The 18866-nt window shown below is 25.1% G+C and overlaps 1 protein-coding gene across 1 annotated transcript; it reads right to left on the bottom strand.

The window, feature by feature from the left end:
• Window positions 1-7509: 7509 nt before the first annotated feature.
• LOC145838898 (putative G-protein coupled receptor 139) lies at window positions 7510-18517 on the bottom strand. The gene is made up of 6 exons (XM_082946519.1): window positions 18490-18517; window positions 16460-16595; window positions 14570-14777; window positions 12776-12879; window positions 9171-9381; window positions 7510-7908 (listed from the first exon to the last, which is right to left on the bottom strand). Exons 1-6 carry the CDS (start codon window positions 18515-18517, stop codon window positions 7510-7512), a joined length of 1086 nt encoding a protein of 361 aa, XP_082802645.1.
• Window positions 18518-18866: the final 349 nt, after the last annotated feature.

The following is an 18866-nucleotide window of genomic DNA, read 5'->3' as shown; positions in this document are numbered from 1 at the left end:
ATAATAAAATTATTGTCATTTTTCAACTCTCGAACTATTTTCCTTATTTCAGAGAAATCCAACAAACTACTTTTTTCAGGTTTTAATTTACTATAATTGTATGCCAAGGATGATAAATTAATATTTGTAGCAGTTTCCTTATCAATAGATCTAGGTTTCAACATACATAGTTGTTTGTAAAAACACTTAAATCCCAAAAAAAATCAGTTTCTTATCTACATGTTTGGGAGGGAGCGAAAAATTAGTTCCAAGACTTAATGCAAAGCACTCTTGTTCAGTCAACGTCGTTCAGAATAGTTAAAAACATTATATCTGGTATACTACCAAAATCCACCTGCGTTCAAAATCCACCCGCGTTTAAAATCAACCCAATTTTTTTTTCTTTATTAATTTTAATTAATCTAGCTAAAGAACCAAACTTTCGCAGTATCAAATTGTTCAATTTCTTACTATTTTCTTTCATCACTTTACTATTTTGTTTAATTACAACTTCTTCCACATAATTATTAAATTTATCAAAATCTTCTAAAGACAGAACTCCCTTTAATTTACTTTAGTAATATAAGCTTGCAGATTCAAGATATTTATAGTTTCGTTCGACTTTCAAAATTTCAGAATTCAAAAATATTTTTTCCACTTTACTTTATAACTTTAATTCTGAACTATTTATTCTAAACAAAATCCATTTAGGAATCACCATTTTAATCATACACTGTTTTAAGAATTATAAAAGTATTTTTTTTCTTAATTCCTAAATTTAAACTTTTAGGCGAAGCAAAAGAACTAAATAATAATGATAAAGTGGAAAGTTAAATTATTAAGTTTCTGAAACAGTTATTATTCAAGAATAAAATTAATGAATCTTTATTTAATGTAATTAAACCGCTTAGATCAGTTACCCCACGTTTGTATGGGTTACCAAAAATTCATAAAGAAAACATTCCTTTGAGGCCCAACTTTATCTATGTTAAATACAGCACAGCAGAAATTGGCAAAGTTTTCAAACTCGAGTCTTAACCAGTTTTGAAACTTTTTTCTGCATATTGTTTAAAGGATTTCTTTACGTTCGTAGACAAAACTAAAGAAATGGAAGCTAATAATACGTTTAATGCGTCATTTGATGTTAAGATTCTTTTAACTAACGTACCGTTGGAAGAGGTTATTGAAATTTGTGTTGATACATTGTTTAAGATAAGTATACATACAGTTAGCAAAATGAATCTTAAAAACTTTTGAAACTTGCAACTTCTGGCCTTAAGTTTAGTTTTATATCCTTAATTTATTCACAACAAGACGGAATAGCCATGGGATCCCCCTGGGACCAACATTAGCTAATATATTTATGGATTTTATAAAATTAAAAGTTGTTCCTACTTTCAAAAATTATTTATTGCATCTAAAGTATGTTGATGATTGTTTTGTTTTAGTTAGAAGCGAGAAAACTATAGATGAATTGTTTATTATTTTGAATAATGCTCATGATTCTATGAGTTACATAACAGAAAAAGAAAACAATGATGAACTTGCATTTTTGGACGTACAAGTTAAACGAAAACAAAATAGATTTTTAACTTCGGTGTACAGAAAGAAAACTTTTACAGGATGTTATTTAAATTTTCAATCAAACTGTAGTTTAAAAAGGAAATTAAATCTAGTTAGAACTTTGTGTCATCGTACACACAAAATTTGTTCCCAAGAGTTGCTACTAAGTAAAATCAAACAGATCAAGTTACTATTAACCAAGAACGGTTACCCACAAGAATTAGTTAACAAAACAATTTATTTACATTTGAAAAATTTGGACAGAATAAAGACAGTAGGACCAGAAAAATGTGTAGTTGCTTTAAAAGTTCCATTCATCTATAAAAGCTCATAGATGTTAGAAAAGAAAATTAAACAATTAATAAGAAATACTTATTATGCAGCAATCCCTAGAATTTTTTTCACCTCTAAGCCACTATTAACACCAGGTGTTAAGGATCCAGTATCAAACTTAAATAAAAGTATGGTTATCTACCAATACAGCTGCTGTAGTAAAGCAATTTATATTAGATTAACGACAAGACATCTAATAAAAGAGCATGTACCAAAATGTGTAGAGAATTTTTGCTTTTCAGATAAGAAAGATGATATACCAGTCAAGGTTATAAACGCATCTAAACGTTCATCTATTGCAGAACATTTAATTAGTAATTCAACTAGTGCAAACAGTTATAATATAAATAGATTTGAAATTATTAAAAATTGTAGTAATGTTTTTGATTTGATTAAATTAGAAGCCATCTGTATTTTGCTAAGGAAACCTATTTTATGTAAACAAAAAGATTTTGACTATACTGTTTCGTTATTTTCGTAATACTTTATAAGGGTTTTTTTCATTTTATTTATGTTTAGTTTTACTGTAGATCAGTTATAACGTAAGTGAACTTATTTTATTTTTACTGATACTACTTGGTTTTGTCTTTTATTAATCTCTTGATTACTTTATGATTACTTAGTTACTATATAAGTTTGTAAAATCTTATTAATTATTAGCTTTGTACTCTACTGATGAAAATTTCTCGAAATATATTTAGTGCTTTCGAAATTGTGTGTCTTGTGTAACTTATTGTATAACTACTGGTCACTTATGTTCCAATATTAACTCTTTCCAAATTTATTGGGTTTCTGATAGTCTGTTGAGTCTTTTTTCAAATCTTTTTGAGTTTTTTTTTATGATGTTTCATGTTATTGATGTTGGAGTTTTCTTTTAGGTATGGTTTGAATGTATTGTTAGCATGTTTGAAATATTACACTCACCGTGTGTTTAAAAAACGCTATTTAACGACAACGCCATTTTGAATAATAAAACACTTAAATCTTTTTCTATAATTTATAGTAATTATCTGTTTTTTGGTATATGCCGTAGTTAAGAAATAAATAAAAAACTAACATCGACATCAGTTTGATGTTTAGTTTAAATTCTTTAATAGTTTTTTGTTTACATAAAAAAATTTTAAGAATGAATAATTTGTCAAAGTCTGTATACTGTAAGTTTTATTATTTACTGATTGATATTATAAACACAATCTGTATATATTGCTTATGCTAAAAATGAGTAACTCTCGATTTAAAAATAATGTGTTTGAATATTTTTCAAAGAAATTTAGTATTAAATTGTATACTATAAAACTGTTTTTATATTATAAATGCATGTTGTACGATTTTTGTTTTGTTAAAATTAAGTTTTTATATTTAACTTAACTATTGTTCTTTTAAAACTATAAACCTATGGCAAACTACAATTGTTCTTGAAAGAAATTGAAAAGAATTTAAAAATTTGGTATATTCTAAAAAACTACTGGCTGCCTAGTGTCTTTTTGTTTACTTTTTAAAGCTATCATTAATTTACATATTAGGGTTTCTTGACAATATTTAATCTTTAAATATATTCCTACTAATAATTTTAATGACAATTTTGTGAAGTATTGATCTGTTTCTGGATATAAAATCTTTTTTGTTTTGCTTTTCATAATATGTATTTAAATTTCTTTATTAAAACTTGTAGACTTAATTTGTGTGTGTATCATATAACTCTGTTTGCTTTATATTTTAGTTACTTATTATTTGTTATTATAAATTACTTAAGCATATTATAAACATTTTTTGACTCTTAATTTAAAAAATTTAAATATTTTTTTCAATTAAGTTTAGTTTTGAAATTTCTTTAAATAAAAAACTTTTATTTTACGTTTCAGTATTTAAGTTCCATAAATAGTAATTTAGTTTTAATTTACTTCATACAATTAAAATTTGAAAATGGCTGGCTACTTTGTTAATAAGAATAGAAAATTTAATGAAATATGAATAAAACATGATAAAGTTACTGTATAGTTGTAAGTTTTTTCATTTTTTTCTGAATTGAAACTAATTAGGGACTTCGATCAGTAGGTATTGAAACTATATTTTAACAAAAGGTATTCTATAAAATCAGTGATAGCTATTAAAACGTGGGGTAAAAGGTTAAAATGCAAAACATTTTTTAACAACAAAAGTTTTACAATTATCAAGTATTAAGTTGTACTGATTTAATTAAATATATTACTATTTTTTGTATCTAAAAATATTAAATGAGCTTAGTTAATACTGACTTTTTGTTTGCCATAATTTATTAATACATTTAATAATACTTATTGATTTGTTATTTCAACGACTTCTTTTAACCTTCCCCAGTTGTTAAAAAATAAAAGAACCAAATTGGGATGTTTAGTTTGAAGCTTAGTTTAGTCAGAGTTTTAGTTTAAGATTTAGTCTGTAGTTATAATAATCAGTTTAATTAAATATGATAAGTTTATTTATATTTAAAGTATCCTTCAAACTCAATTTTTGTTTTTGATAAAACTTATACAATAATACCATTTAATTAATGGTTTAAAGAGTGTCAAGATAAGTAAATTTTACTAAATTGAAAAATTTTTGTATAAGAATTTATACTTAATAATTATTGACACCTTTTTTTCATATTTAGGTTTAATAAGTATTAAACTACAAATTAAATGTAAATGGTGAAGCTTTCACGATGGACGTCCTAATAAATTACAGTAATGAAGTTTCCAAATACAAATGTAAAGAGCTGAGATCTAATTCATTTCAGTACCAATTTGTTAAAAGTTTCTTTTATATTATAAACTGTGAATCAACTAATTATGCAACTTCAAAAGGAACAACTCAAAATTTAAAAGTGTACAGGATAATAGAAAATAATCCAGTAAAAAAATTAAATGAAAAACGCAGTATTCTAATGTTGTTTCATGGAACAAACAAACAAAGAGAGTAAGGAATATCAAAAGAAGGTTTTAAAAACTCCGAAAAGGGGTTGTTTGGATAAGGAGTGTATATGAACGAATGTTCCTATTATTCTTGCAAATGGTCTGCTGGTAAAGCGCGATATTATACATCGTATATAGGGGTTCAATATATCTTTTTCAACGAAGTTCTTGAGTCAGAAAAGCTACAAATGTTCGAAATCGACAACTATGATTGTCGTAATTTCAATTCTAAACCCAAACATAAAAACATGTACTTAAGGCAAGTAAGCAACCAACTTAATTACAAGGTGATTACAAAGAAGATTCTCAAGAACGAAGATACAGGAGTATTTCTCACGATGTGTATAGTAAGAAAGATGAATATCTAGCAGATAAAAATACTGTTATGCCGGAATATAAGCTTAATACTTTAACTTACAATTGAAAAACGTTACACTCTCATTATGTATAACTTTTATGGATCCCATAAAATTTACTCCTTTATTATATTAATACTTAATTATTCTTTGAGTTTTGTTTTACAATAATTTTAATATCCTTTACAAATGTACTTTTGTGTTTATTTTCGTCAAAAAAGTTTATTTATTCTAAGGTTATATTAAAAACCTGCTTGATTAAAATTCTTTACTACTTTTTGTTTTTTACGTGAAAAAACCTCGACTCAATGTGTTTTATAAACTTTTTTTGTTACTTTTTAGTAAAATTTTTGCATTCCCAAGTTTTTTCCATGAAAACAGCTTAACTTACAAATGAAAAATATCTCTTAATAAAATTTTGATATTTACGTACAAAAACTTGATCTTTATATGACGTTTTAACGAGATTTTATGTTAATTTTAAGTACATAATATACTTAATGTCATTGTTTTAGGTGAAACTGATCAAGTTATAGCGTCTTATTCTATATTTTTATTTTATTACGTTTTCTTAGTTTTTTTCTGAGTTTAAACATAAAAGTTTATTCACTTTTGATTTATATAAAACTTTCTAGTTAAAAGTACGTTCCTTTTAACTAATTGTTAAAAAAAAAATTTTTTGTTATTATTTACTAAAAAAATCATTAATACTTAGTGGTTTATATTTAAAAACTAATGATATTATTAAAAAAAAATTTAAGTAATATGAATTTTATTTGTTCTTTTTTTTTTTTTAATTCGCAAGTTTATCTTTAAATTAAGTTGTTTAGAATTTTCTATTAACAATATGTTTTCTTTTTTAATACAATTCAAATTTTTTGTCCCTGCTTTCCTCACTGTTTTCCCACTATGCCCTTTAAAATATAATTTGATTGTCCTTTTGATAAGAATTTTGTGTAATTTTAAGTTAAATACTGAACTTTAATGACAGTTCATTAATAAAAGACAATTAAATAAAATGGTATTACTTATACTAAATTGTTCAATATAATTAGTTATTTTTATTTTTACATTTTTAAGCTTACGTTTAATTTTCTTTATAAGTTTTATAAGACCACTCCTACGTAGTATTTCGTAATTATGTACAAACCTTAAATCAAAGTCATATACCATAAAAAACTAAAGGAGACCTCTCCTTATTTTTATTTTAGCCTAAGTAAATATATAGAGAATATACAAAAAAGACTAAGACATTTTTAATTTTAGACACTAGACTATTTTTAAAGGTTTTTGTAAGCAGAGTTTTAAAATGTTTCTATCTTTTATTTTGTAGAAAAAATCGATTTAAAAATAAATTTTCAAGCAACTATATTTTTTTCTACCGAAAGCTCTTTTTAGAAATAAACACACAAGTATGTTAACTCGAACTGACCTCATGGCAAATTAAAATACAAGCGTTAGCTCTGATAGCTTTTGCCGATGCTTCCTTTGATTTTTATGTTTTCAATTTTTATAAATCATCTTTGTAGTTTTTTTTGTTTTAGTAAGCTTAAAACAAGAAAGTTTAATGAAAAAGTATACCACACTTAATAACTATGTAAAGTTTATTTTCCAAAATAAAACACTTTACTGTATGCATAACATTAGACGTTTTTATAAACTTTAAAAAAAATTACTATTTTTCATCGAAACTACTTGTTTGGATTAAATTCATTCTTTTACTTAACTGACTTTATTTTAGGTCAAGTATTTGGATCCGGACCCGGCCGGATTTCAATTTGAAAAAATATCAGTATCCAGTCAGACTTTAATTCTTTTTATATATCTGGATCGAGTAGATCACTATCTTATTATTTTTATAATTTTTTTTGTTTTTAGTTTATACAGTTTATTGAACGACAAAAAAAGACGCTTAAAATATTCGGTCCTAGGACTTGGTGCACGAAGAACCTTTCAGTTACCGAGTCGCAGACACGGATACCTTTTAACGTCTTGTTTATAACTATGTTGTCGTCTTTATATTTATTGCTATTCAACTACTGGTGAAAAGAGCGTAAAAAATATCTAGCTTTGCTGTAATGAATGTCTTTATATATACTGTTCAACGATGAAGGTTAATTCTAAACTTTATTGTTATTATAATTTTTTCTTTTATTTTGTTTTATATCTGTCTTTCAAGTATTGTAATAATCACAAGTTAAGTTATTATGGATTTTTTCAGAAACATAAATTATAAATTCTACCTAGATAATATTTATATCAGTTAGATTTTAAGTTCTAGCACAAAAGTACTGATAAAAATACATTATATAATTAGTTTGTTAGCGTTTTTATTGAAAATTTTATTAAAAGGCAGGAGCTGTAAGCTTATTGTAACAAACTGTAGGACTTTTAATTGCAATTTGACGTTGAACCACCGGAGAAAGTCTATCTACATCCCTATTGTTCAACGGACTAGGATCTTCTTCAATGTAAGATGTAGTTTTCATAAGAAATTTAGAGACAATTATTGCAGGAATACAACGAAAAAATATTAGCTTTGTAGCCTCCTTAAACTTTTTGACAGTCATGCAGTAAAGAAAAAAATTGAGAGATGAGTTGCACAGGGCAAGAATCATAGCTATTGAACGAAATATAAAGTCTCCTTCGCATTCGTGGGAATGAGCATCTTTGTGGTTAAGTAGAAGGAATAGCTGAGGTGCCCACAGAAGTATATACGAAGTACATACAGCAAGCATCATAACCTTTGGGAAAATAAAAATGTAAATTATTTTTTTTAAGATAGTTCACCAGTTTTATAATAGTTTAGGGAACCTAAAAAGGTTTTAGTTCTTAAATTTTTTATTAAACTTTCAGTGGACTTGAATTGGTCGAAACATTATCGTTTCATAAGTACTGAATAATCAAAATTGTTTTGGATTCATAAAATTAAAAATAACTTTTTTTTTAATGTAATTTTAAATTTTTAGTTTTTAGTTATCTGCGTAAGTAATTACAACAAAATATTTTTAAAAATATAAAACTTGAAACTATAACTCCAATTGCTGCCAGGCTGACTACCCTGTCAAGTTGTAAAGCGAATTAAACTTTTTGCATCAGTGTATAAATTAACAAACCACAGCATTTTCTTATTTCTTTAAAAAAGTATCGATTGCTTCAATTCGGATTTTATGTCAAAAAAAAATGTTGGAGAAAATTCTATTACTTGTAATAAGTAGTTTACACAAGTGCAGCTTTCCACTAATACAATAACATGTAGCAGCTAGGTATTGTGTTTTACTATCATTATTGCTAAACTTTAAAAACTGCTAAAAAAATATAATTAAGCTTACCTTTTGAAAACTATTGTAAAAGCATTTAATTATAAGTAAACAAGTTTTTGTAGCTTAATTTACAATTTAGAAAATACAGCACCTGATAAACCAAATAAGTTGAGACTATTCTAAAAATTTGAAAACTTTATATACCTAAAAGCATTTCATAGCTAAATAAAAAAAGGTTTTTATTTTAAATAGCAATTTACAATTAACAGCTATTTGTTTTTTATTACTAGTTTATATATATATATTTCATAGTTTCTTAGCTCTAAATGGTTAAAAATGAAATATTTGAAAAATTTACATTTTTATTATTGATTCATGTAATAATTTTTATGTAGTTCTATTAAAGTATAATATTTTTTATTCAATTTCTATCAAAACATCTAAATAAAACTTTTTGCTAACCACTGATCTAACAAAACTATAATGTTGTGCAAAGCTGTATTATATTGACAAAAGTAAGTACTAATAAAGTTAAACTTAATTGCTGATTACTAAAAATTTATTTACACAGCAAAAATTTAAAACATCAAACAGTTTTTTCGACAAAGATTATAACTATAGTCTATCTTTATCATTTGCAACCATTTTTTGGTTTAAAAAAAGTTAAGTTTTAAGTTGTTTTAATTTATTTAACTAAGTTTTAAAAAATTATAATTGATTATCATTTTTAAAAAGAAACTTACTGTTATTTTTTTGCTTAACCGATTAACAACTTGTGATTCCTGGCCACGTGTTTTAGTTAATGTTTTACAATGAAGTGACTGAACGATCAATGCAGAAAATATAAGTAAAAGGAGGTATGGAAGAATGATTGAGGTGACGATGTGACACAGTTTGTTAACAACTGAGGCAACATTTTTACTGAAAGTTGCTTCTAAATTGCAAACGTATAACCTGTTCATTTTGTAATTTTATTTTTTTATTATAAAATACTTCTTATAGTCATTTTGTAAAAAAAATCTTAAACTGTAATGTTGAAACCGATTAAACCTCAAAACTATCTAACAATATTTTATTTAGTTTTTACACTTTTGTAATAAAAACTAAACTTTTGGAATAACTTTTGTAATAAAAGCATACATATAACCAACAAATACATAACTTAGTCTAGTATTAACATAATAATAACGAAGTTTTTTATTAAAGTAAAATTAGATTGTATAAAAAAAAACGCTGACCTCAGAATTTTTATTTTATTTTAAAAGGAATCATAAATTTATTCTTTCAAGAATTTATTTTAAAAACTAAGTTTTGGTCAAAGACCTCGTCAGTGCTTAAATAAATATAATTCAAATAGAAATCAATAAAGTAGAAAATTGAAAACAAATGAGAGGTTTTAAACTTTGTTGATTAAACAAAAAAATTCCAAAACATAACATTATTAAGTAATTTTTTAGATTGTTTATAATTACAATATTTTTTGAGTTTAATCAACTTTATTTTGTTAGTTTGTATAACGTGATATACATTTGTAATTCTTATACAATAAACTTTTAAAGTTGTATTCCGTAAATGATTACAAAAAATATTAGTAAATACTATTTTTTATTTTGCATAAGCAATAGATTTATTTTTTATAGATAATAAGCTGGACTAAATAGCTTAATTAAACTATTATTGTTGTTTGTATTGTTTATTAAACGATAAAATAGACGCTCAAGATATTTGGTCTTAGGACCCGGTGCACAAGTTGCATACCACAGATACCTTTTGAGTTTATCTTACAAAAAGATAAAGTCTAGATTGAAAGTTTTGGCCGTAATATTTATTAATCCTTTACCACGTGCCAACGTTCAAAATGTTTTGATAAGTGACATTCTCCTTACGTTGCACTGCAAGTAGATAAATTTCCATAATACTCGAAAACCCTTGCTTTATAACAAAATATCAGTACAGTTTATGGTCGTCAACCTAAAGCTTTCCGATTAAAGTTAATTAACGATTTTAATAAAAATTAGATCAAAGTCCTTGTGTTTCAATGGTAAAGGTTGTGTGGTCAAAACTATTTTTATTATAGAAATTTATGAGATTTTTCACATGAAACATGTAAGTCAGTTTCTGTGTTGTAGCCTTTAATTGATTTAGCTTTCTAAATTAGATTAAATTTGTTTGTGACTTATTTTTAAATATTTACTTTTTTTTTAAAATACTAGTCCTTTAAATACTTTTAGGCTTATTAAACTTAATGGAATACTTTATAACTAAGTTATTTTTTATTACTGTATTTCAAAGTAATCTTTTTTGAATTAATATTTTTTTAAACAAACGGTATGTTTTAAAAATTATTTGGATTCTGTTTTTTATATTTATGTATAACAGTATAGTAAGTTAACAAGTAGTTATATAACAAATATTTATATACAAATATTAAAGTTTGGTTTAACAATTTTATTTTTAACCATGCAGAAACTAATTTTGTGATTTCGTATTTAGTTTTATAGAGTTAATTGTATAATTTTGATACTATAGGATGTACAGAGCTCAATCTAACATTAGAGAGCTTCTATATGTGGTCTTGAAAGAATGACTTTTGCCAAGCAGATAGAGTAAAATCACTAAAAATCAGAAAAGAACTAAGTGCTAAGTGTCTTCATTTTAGGTCAAACTATTTCTAACCATCAACCATTTACGTATTGTTGCGTATTTACTTATGTATTTCTTTGATATTCTAAGTTTTTGTTAAGTGTTTATTTATTAAGTATTTTTAAGTTTAGATTCTTTGTTTAAAATAACTTAATATTTTTCTAATTAAATTTAAACTTAATGTTAGTTTGTTAGTATACTAATTATAATAATTAATTAAACAGTATCTGTTTAGTATCACAATTTTTTGTTAATGGTTGATTTAATCATTTTCTCTTGCTATATAATTGTGCTTAGTGATTTACCAAGTCCAAGTATAAGGAATCGGGTCCGGTCAGATTTTAACTTGAAAAAAAAGTTCGGATTCGCATCCGGCCGAATACTAAATTTTTGGATTCGGTAGATCATTAGACTTTTTGTATCAAGTTATTATTTTATAGCTTAGGAAACTCTAGAGTAGAGTGTAAAAGTCTTTACCACTCTTTAACGTTTTATCATGTTCTAAATCACTCTGGTTATTGTATCTAACAGTTTAAAAGTTTAAAAAGTTTGTAATAATGTCTTTAATAGTTAAAACACATATACGATATAAAAACAAACTTCACAGATTTATATAAATAGGAGATAAATAAGGTAAAAAAATAAACAGTGTATATTTTCAGTAAAAAGTTTAATAATATTTTTAATTTGTGATTTTATAAGAAAAAAAGTGATAAAAATTTTAAGAGTGTTTCACTGAAATGTTTTTTTATTTGCAGTTTGAAAAAAGTCACGTTATCTTAATATTAATTATTATATTATTGTTACTAATGATTTAGTGTTATACTTTATTTTAAATAAGTGCTGCCCGAGGTCAACTTTTATATGAAAAATTTCTAGGCCTGCAACTTATAAAAGCCTTCTGACTTTTGGTTTAGAGTTTTATATCCAGTATAAAAGCTATGATAAATTGTTTTTGTTTGACTATTAAATAATATTAATTACTTACTTAAGGCGTTTAGTCTCAGCTTTTTGCATAACCGTTTTTACTTATTTATAATACATATAGTTTATCAGTAAACTATTTTTGGCTTTTTACCTACGAAAATTTAAAAAAACAAATATTCTTTTAGGTAATTATTTTTATTTCATTTTAGTGAAGTCACTCTCAGGCCACCTCAGTTCAGCTTGGAATCTTATCTGAAAAGGGAGGCTCAGGACTAATAAGGTTTTTTTCTAACCAAATGTATTAAGCTAATCTTGATGATTTATAACATATATGTTATGGATAAATATATGGTGTTTCTAGTGGGGAGGTCTTTTTTATAAAAACCAAATATAAAAAATATTTTTGTTTGGTTAATTATATTTTCTGCAACCATATAGATGTATATTATATATTGTTTATTGAATGATAAAAAAAGCGCTCAAAAAGTTTGGTCTAAGGACCTGGTGTACGAAAAAACCTTTCGATTATCGAGACGTACACCACAGTGTAAATGTTTATTTACACGAGTTTTAATGGTTATTTAATTAAGTAACGAATGACTTGTGATCAGAATTGAAGGGATTTTATATTACTTTTTTTTTAATTTATCATATTTTTGTGTCCTTTTCGGAGAGCCTGTTAGTTGGGATCTCGTTTTTAGTAAGGCTGTTTTAGCAAGGAGAGGTTTGCGAAAGAAAGTGCTACTACGATAGCAACAACTAAGTCCAAAATGACAACAATTTGCTGTTAGTCACAACAGCTGTTGATCCACGATTTCCGCTTTCCCTTCTTAGCTCAAAAAATCTTAAAGAGCTGCTAAAATTATATGTTAAGAAGCATATCTGTTGTGGGGTTAATCAAAGTGGTTATCTTTCTGTATTGCCATCACAGAAACCAAAACACAGCCCTCTGCAAATTTTGATCCGAAGATGTTTTCAACTTGCTATACTTTGTTTAAAACAGAAACAACCACAGCTACCAATGAGAAAAAGCAACAGGATTCTATTGATGAAGAGTTTGAAGCATAAATTAAGATGTTTTTGCTAAAGAAAATTTGTATGCATTTACTGAAGAGACTAAAGCCTTAAGATGATGGAACATGTCAAAAAAAAAACAACGTCTTTCCAGATTTGAAGGAAATATATTTCTGCAACCGTCATTTTCTGTGTTTTCTGAAAGATTTTTTCTGAAGCTTGTAACTTTTACGAGCAAAAGCGTAATATATAGCTTCCAAAGACCGGTGAAAAGCTTTTATTTATAAACCACAAATTTAAAAACTGAAATAGTTTTTTGTAGTATAAAAGTGTTGAGACACCTTGCTCAAGTTAATTTCTATTTCGTTTTATAATGGTAAAAGCTTAATCCTAAGTCGTATTTAAAAATTATTAATTACAATTGTAATTCCTTTCGTTCTTAGGCCTTAACTAGAGCTTTTACTATATTTCTATTTTATGAAGGTTTAATATTATTTTCAATTGTACTTTACTTTATAATTTTAAACACTTGCGAAAGTTAAGGTTCTAGTTCGTTTGTTGGAACAGAATAATTAAATCTTAAGTTGAACGTAAAATATTTTAACTTTGTTCATGATTTTTTTTATATAAATCATTTATTAAAGTCGATATTTAATTTCTTTTACTAAAGACAAATAACAAAAACACAAGTGTGTCGTTAATGTGGCTTGCATGCATATCAAAAAAGTTATACTAAGATCTTCTGAATGTAGCTTGATTTATTTTTGCTGTTTAGCAAGAAGTTTGTGTTTTGTTCGTTTTTAAAATTAATTATTCCGAGAAAGCTACTGAATTTATTTACGAACACATTAAAAATATTGTTCAATGTTTTTTACAAAATATGTAATGATAATATAATTATTATTTAGAAGTTTGTATTGTATTTACATTACAAGGAACTTAAAACTTCAAAGTATAAAATATCCGGATTCGGATTTGGCCGGATTCGAAATTTGTCGATTCGATAGATCACTACTTATGCTTCAATTTTACTTATTGTCACCTATAAGTTCTTATAAGCCTTATTGAGGCGAAACAGTGTTAACTTTGTGACATATTATTGAGTAAGATTTAATACTATACAAAGTAAATAAAAAGTAACTTTACTAACGTTGAGTTGTTTTCTTTATTGTGAACTTCAGATAGTCCAGCACTAAGAAAAACTGAAGCAATACCAAAAGAAAAAAGGTAAATTCCAAAAACCAACTTTGAAATATAAAATAGTTTAAACAGACGACGACCACTTACGAAAAATTTTGAACAGTTAAGCTCTATTTTATTTTATAAAATGAGTAAACAAAAGAAAACAATTGTCGTTAAGAATACTTTTATTATAAATAAAGATTTTAACTACTTGCAATTGAATACAAAACATATATTTTTTGAATTATTTAGTTTTTTTACAATTAGTCTTTAGATTTTAGGAAAACTGATAAAAAAGCTTTTCATACTATTTAAAATGATAATTGACCACAACACATTTTTTAAGATTAAAGAATATACTTAAAGAAAAAAATACCTTTTTAGAAAAATTTGAGTTATTATGTGTTGAGCGGTAAACTATTGGAAAGCGAACTGCGATGAATCGATCAATTGTCATAACAACCAGCAGCCAACCTGAAGCGTTGTGAAAGCCATGCATGAAAAAGCGATGCCATCTACACAAATACTTCTCATAATAATAAGCACTCGGTTCTGGATGGTACACTATTTCAACTACTACATGTCTGTCAAAATGTACTAAGTTGACGAATTGTGCTTTATTCGCACAAGAAATTTCGTGAAATTTAAAGTAGCATAAAACTGAGACATTTTCTAATTAAACATAGAACTTAAATTTTAATAGCTAAGGTTTAATCTTTTGTTCTATGAAACTTTAAAACAACAAATGAAAAACATTAAAGAAAATTTTATACTGCATTTTAAACGAGAAAGTATCAACAAAAAAGTTTCTTATGACATTCAGCTGTAAATGATTATCGTTTTTTTTAATTACTTTTGTTAAGAGAATTTTAAAAATAAAGTTAAACCCCGGTAAAAGGGATTTTAAAAGAGGCATGGTTTAACAACTGTTAAACAAACCAAATTTTGAACTACTTTTTAAAAATGAAGTATAACAGTAATGTTTTTTTGATTTAATAATTTATGTAATCCAGCTTTAGCTTATAGATAAAAAATTCAATAGATCTCTTGAAATTTTTATTTTTGAAATTTTTTGTAATAAAATCAAATAAAAATTGAATTTATACAAGCTATGTACGTAAAATGTGCAAGGTGGAAATTTAGTAAAACTATCAAAATATTTTCAAGTTCTAACGTACTAATTTTTTTAATTTTGCAACTCTTATAAAAGAAAAATAAAGAGAACAAGTTTTTTTTATATATTTTTCAGAGATATAACTATCTATACTCTATAGTAAACAACGCACAAGTAAATAAATGTGGTTTTTGAGGACAAGTTAAAGCGGAAAAGCTAGTATAAACAACTTTGTAAGACTTTTTTTCTTCTTTTTAAAAAGATTTCAATTGTTATTGGTTAAAATGTTGAAGCAAACAAATGTTATTTTATTATTTAAAAAATGTATATCGATTAATGAAACGTAAAAAAGACTAGGACTTTATTAATCTAAACGATTTTCAAGATAATTAACTTAAGATATAGCTTTTAGCAGTAATACTATTTTTGTGTACTAATTTTATTTCACACATCAATACTTAAATGTATATTGAATTTTTAGTTTGGAATAGTTTGGTAAAAAAATATACTAATAATTTTTCAAATATAGGTGTACAAACAACTCTTAGTTCTTTTGTATTTAATTTTATTTCCTAATAGAGACAATATAAGCAGTTAATTTAATTGGAAGAATAAAAGTCTCGACATAAAAATTGTAAAGAATTAGATTAATAACAAATTTTTTACTACGCTCTAATGAAGGTTTTAAAAAATAGCTTACTAAAACCTTTATTTTTAAATTTTTGAATAATTTATAGATCCATGATGCTAATTTCTTTTTAAAAATGCTCTTTTATCAAATTAAAGTTTGACTGAGGTTATATTGCAAAACGTTTTTAGAATGATTAAAGTAAAATATGATTAAAAGATTTGAACTAGTTCGATCGAATTATCTAACTTTTTAGAATTAAAAACTTAGTTCTGCCCTGTCGGCATATGTTGAAAGGTAAGGAAAGTTCTTTTAATACAAATTTCGCCTATTTTGATTGATTTAATTTAGGATGTGACAGCATAAAATTGACTAAAAATAAGAAATTTTTGTTAAAATAAAAGATAAAACAAATCATAAATCACGGTCTTAAGCAAAAATTTTTTACTTAAATCACTGTAATTTCTTAGGTTTATAAATAATTTTTTAAAGTAAGATTTTGTTGATATTTATTTTAAACTTACTTTAGTACCCCGACAAAAATTAACATGCCGAAATCAGCTGCAGCTAAAGAAATGATATAAACTGTATAAACTTTTGAAATAATTCTTTTTTTTGAATTAAGTTTTGACGTAAGAAGTTTGATTGAAAACAAGTTACCTAGAAAAACAGTTTAAATTTTGTCCTTGAATTTATTACTGTATTATATATATTGTTTATTGAACGATAAAAAAGCGCTCAAAAATTTTGGTATAAGGACTTAATGTATAAAAGACCGTTTAATTATTGAGTCGTAGACGACTTCTTTTCGCGTCGTACACTATTCGAGTACTACTATTCGAGTCGGACACTATAAAAAATACTTTTTTTAGAAACAAATAACTAATAGTTTTATTACTAAAAAACGTTCAAATATTTCCTGTTATAATGTTTTTGTTTAAACTTAGCTAGTAAATACATAGTAATTAGTTTTAATTAAGTTATTTTGTGCAACAATCCCAATGTAAAATTCAAAAAATGTATTCATAAGTTTAAGTTAACTTTAAGATAGACTTTATTACTAAGTTTCATTATACTTTCTCAAAACAAAGCTTTTGAGTGCATTTTTTACCATATACTAATAAGCTTTTAACACTTTTATAAAAAATAAAAATTTATTTGGTTTTCACAATTTTCAATTTAGTTTAGAAAACCTTTACAACAGTTCTGATTATAATCTTTACAGTTTACAAGCCACAATGTTAAATTTTTGTATAATTAATTTTCGTTAAATATTCATGTTTTCCGAGTATTTTCTATAGTTTAGTTTACTTTTTTTTAATAGAACACAATATCATAAAGACTTTCGAAATTAACTCAAAAATACTTTTGTTTAATCAATTGAATTTAAGCAAATTTGAATTTTTGGAAACTTAATTAAATTTTCATTGGCTACAATTTAAATTTAAGTAGCTGATTTGAGTTTGAAACAAAAAAAACTGTTTTACTACTTTGTGATTAACCACCTTATACTAAATTAAAATACTTAAATTAGCTTCAAATGGTTTAACATATTAAAGTATTAGTATATTTTTATATAACATAAATAGATAATTTTTATAAATATATTAGTCTAATTATTTAATAAAAGTTACTTTGCTAATGTTTTTTTTTTTAATATTTAGTGATCTACCGGATCCAAGATCCGGATCCGGCTGTTTTTTTACTTTCATTCGGATCTTAATCAAAAAATAATAACTGCAATTTTATGAAAAAAAAACGAGCTTCCTTTGATATAACTGAAAAAATTTAAATCACTTGATATTTATAGATTTTAATAATTTTGCGTACTGCTGGACCTATTTTTTATGATAAAATTTCTTATTTTGTAATAAAGTATAGTAATAATTTTGTTATGAATTAAAAGCTAAACTGTTTAAGTTCTAAATTAAGGAGGAAGTGTAATTCTTTGTTTAAAAATTTTACTGCAGTACCAACTATTTACAAAAAGGGTCATCAATTATAAAATCTTAAGTTTTAGTAAGGCTCTTAAATTTGAATATGAACAGACAGTCTTTTAACAGATTGTAGAAGTACTAAATTTAGTTAAAACATTTAACAAAATACAGTTCTTTTTTTTTTTTTGATTTATTTTAGTACCTTCGTAGTAAGGCTCATCAGAAATTGTATCTTACTAAGTTAGAATGAACAGAAATTGAAATAAAATCATACTGTAGTTTAAAGTTTTAAAGTATAAAATAACGTAATAATCGAATGTTAAAAATTAACTAAATGCTTATACTGTCTACGTTTGGTATACTAATAAAACTCGTTAGATTAAAAACAATTTAAAATAAACCAGCGATAAAATTTAAAAATAAAACTACACTTTAAAATGAAATTTAACAAGAAAATAATTACTTTAAAATTACTTAATATTATAATTTAAAAAGTCTAGTTTGGTATACGAACTTTTTCTGCTTGCATAAACTGGGCCTTAACGATTGAATATTTAAGGCTTCTAGAATATGCAGTTGAAAAGAGTTCTCCGCTCTCTTACGAAAAGAGTTCTCACAGTGGTAGTGACTACGTGGGAAAAACATCTTAAAGGTTTCATGAAAGAATCGATCAGCATGTTCCGAAAGTCTTGAAAGTTTGATGGCCGTTCGGAGAAACCAACAAAAAAATACTTCTCGGTGATTGGGCAACATTTTTTGGACAATCCTGAGTGTGCTAAAAATTATAAAAAGGAGAATTTTTCAGTTTTAGTGAGAGCGGAGAACTTTTTTCAACTGCATATTCTGGAAGCCTTAAATATTTAAACGTTAAGGCCCAGTTCATGCAAGCAGAAAAAGTTCGTATACCAAACTAGACTTTTTTAATCGTTATATTAAGTAATTTTAAAGTAAATATTTTCTTGTTAAATTTTATTTTAAAGTGTAGTTTTATTTT

Source organism: Thalia democratica, chromosome 6 (assembly GCF_965202585.1).
Source record: "Thalia democratica chromosome 6, ktThaDemo2.hap1.1, whole genome shotgun sequence".
NCBI classification, from domain to species: domain Eukaryota; kingdom Metazoa; phylum Chordata; class Thaliacea; order Salpida; family Salpidae; genus Thalia; species Thalia democratica.
The sequence above is the reverse complement of the archived record's forward strand: the minus strand, read 5'-3'. Positions and strand labels throughout refer to the sequence as shown.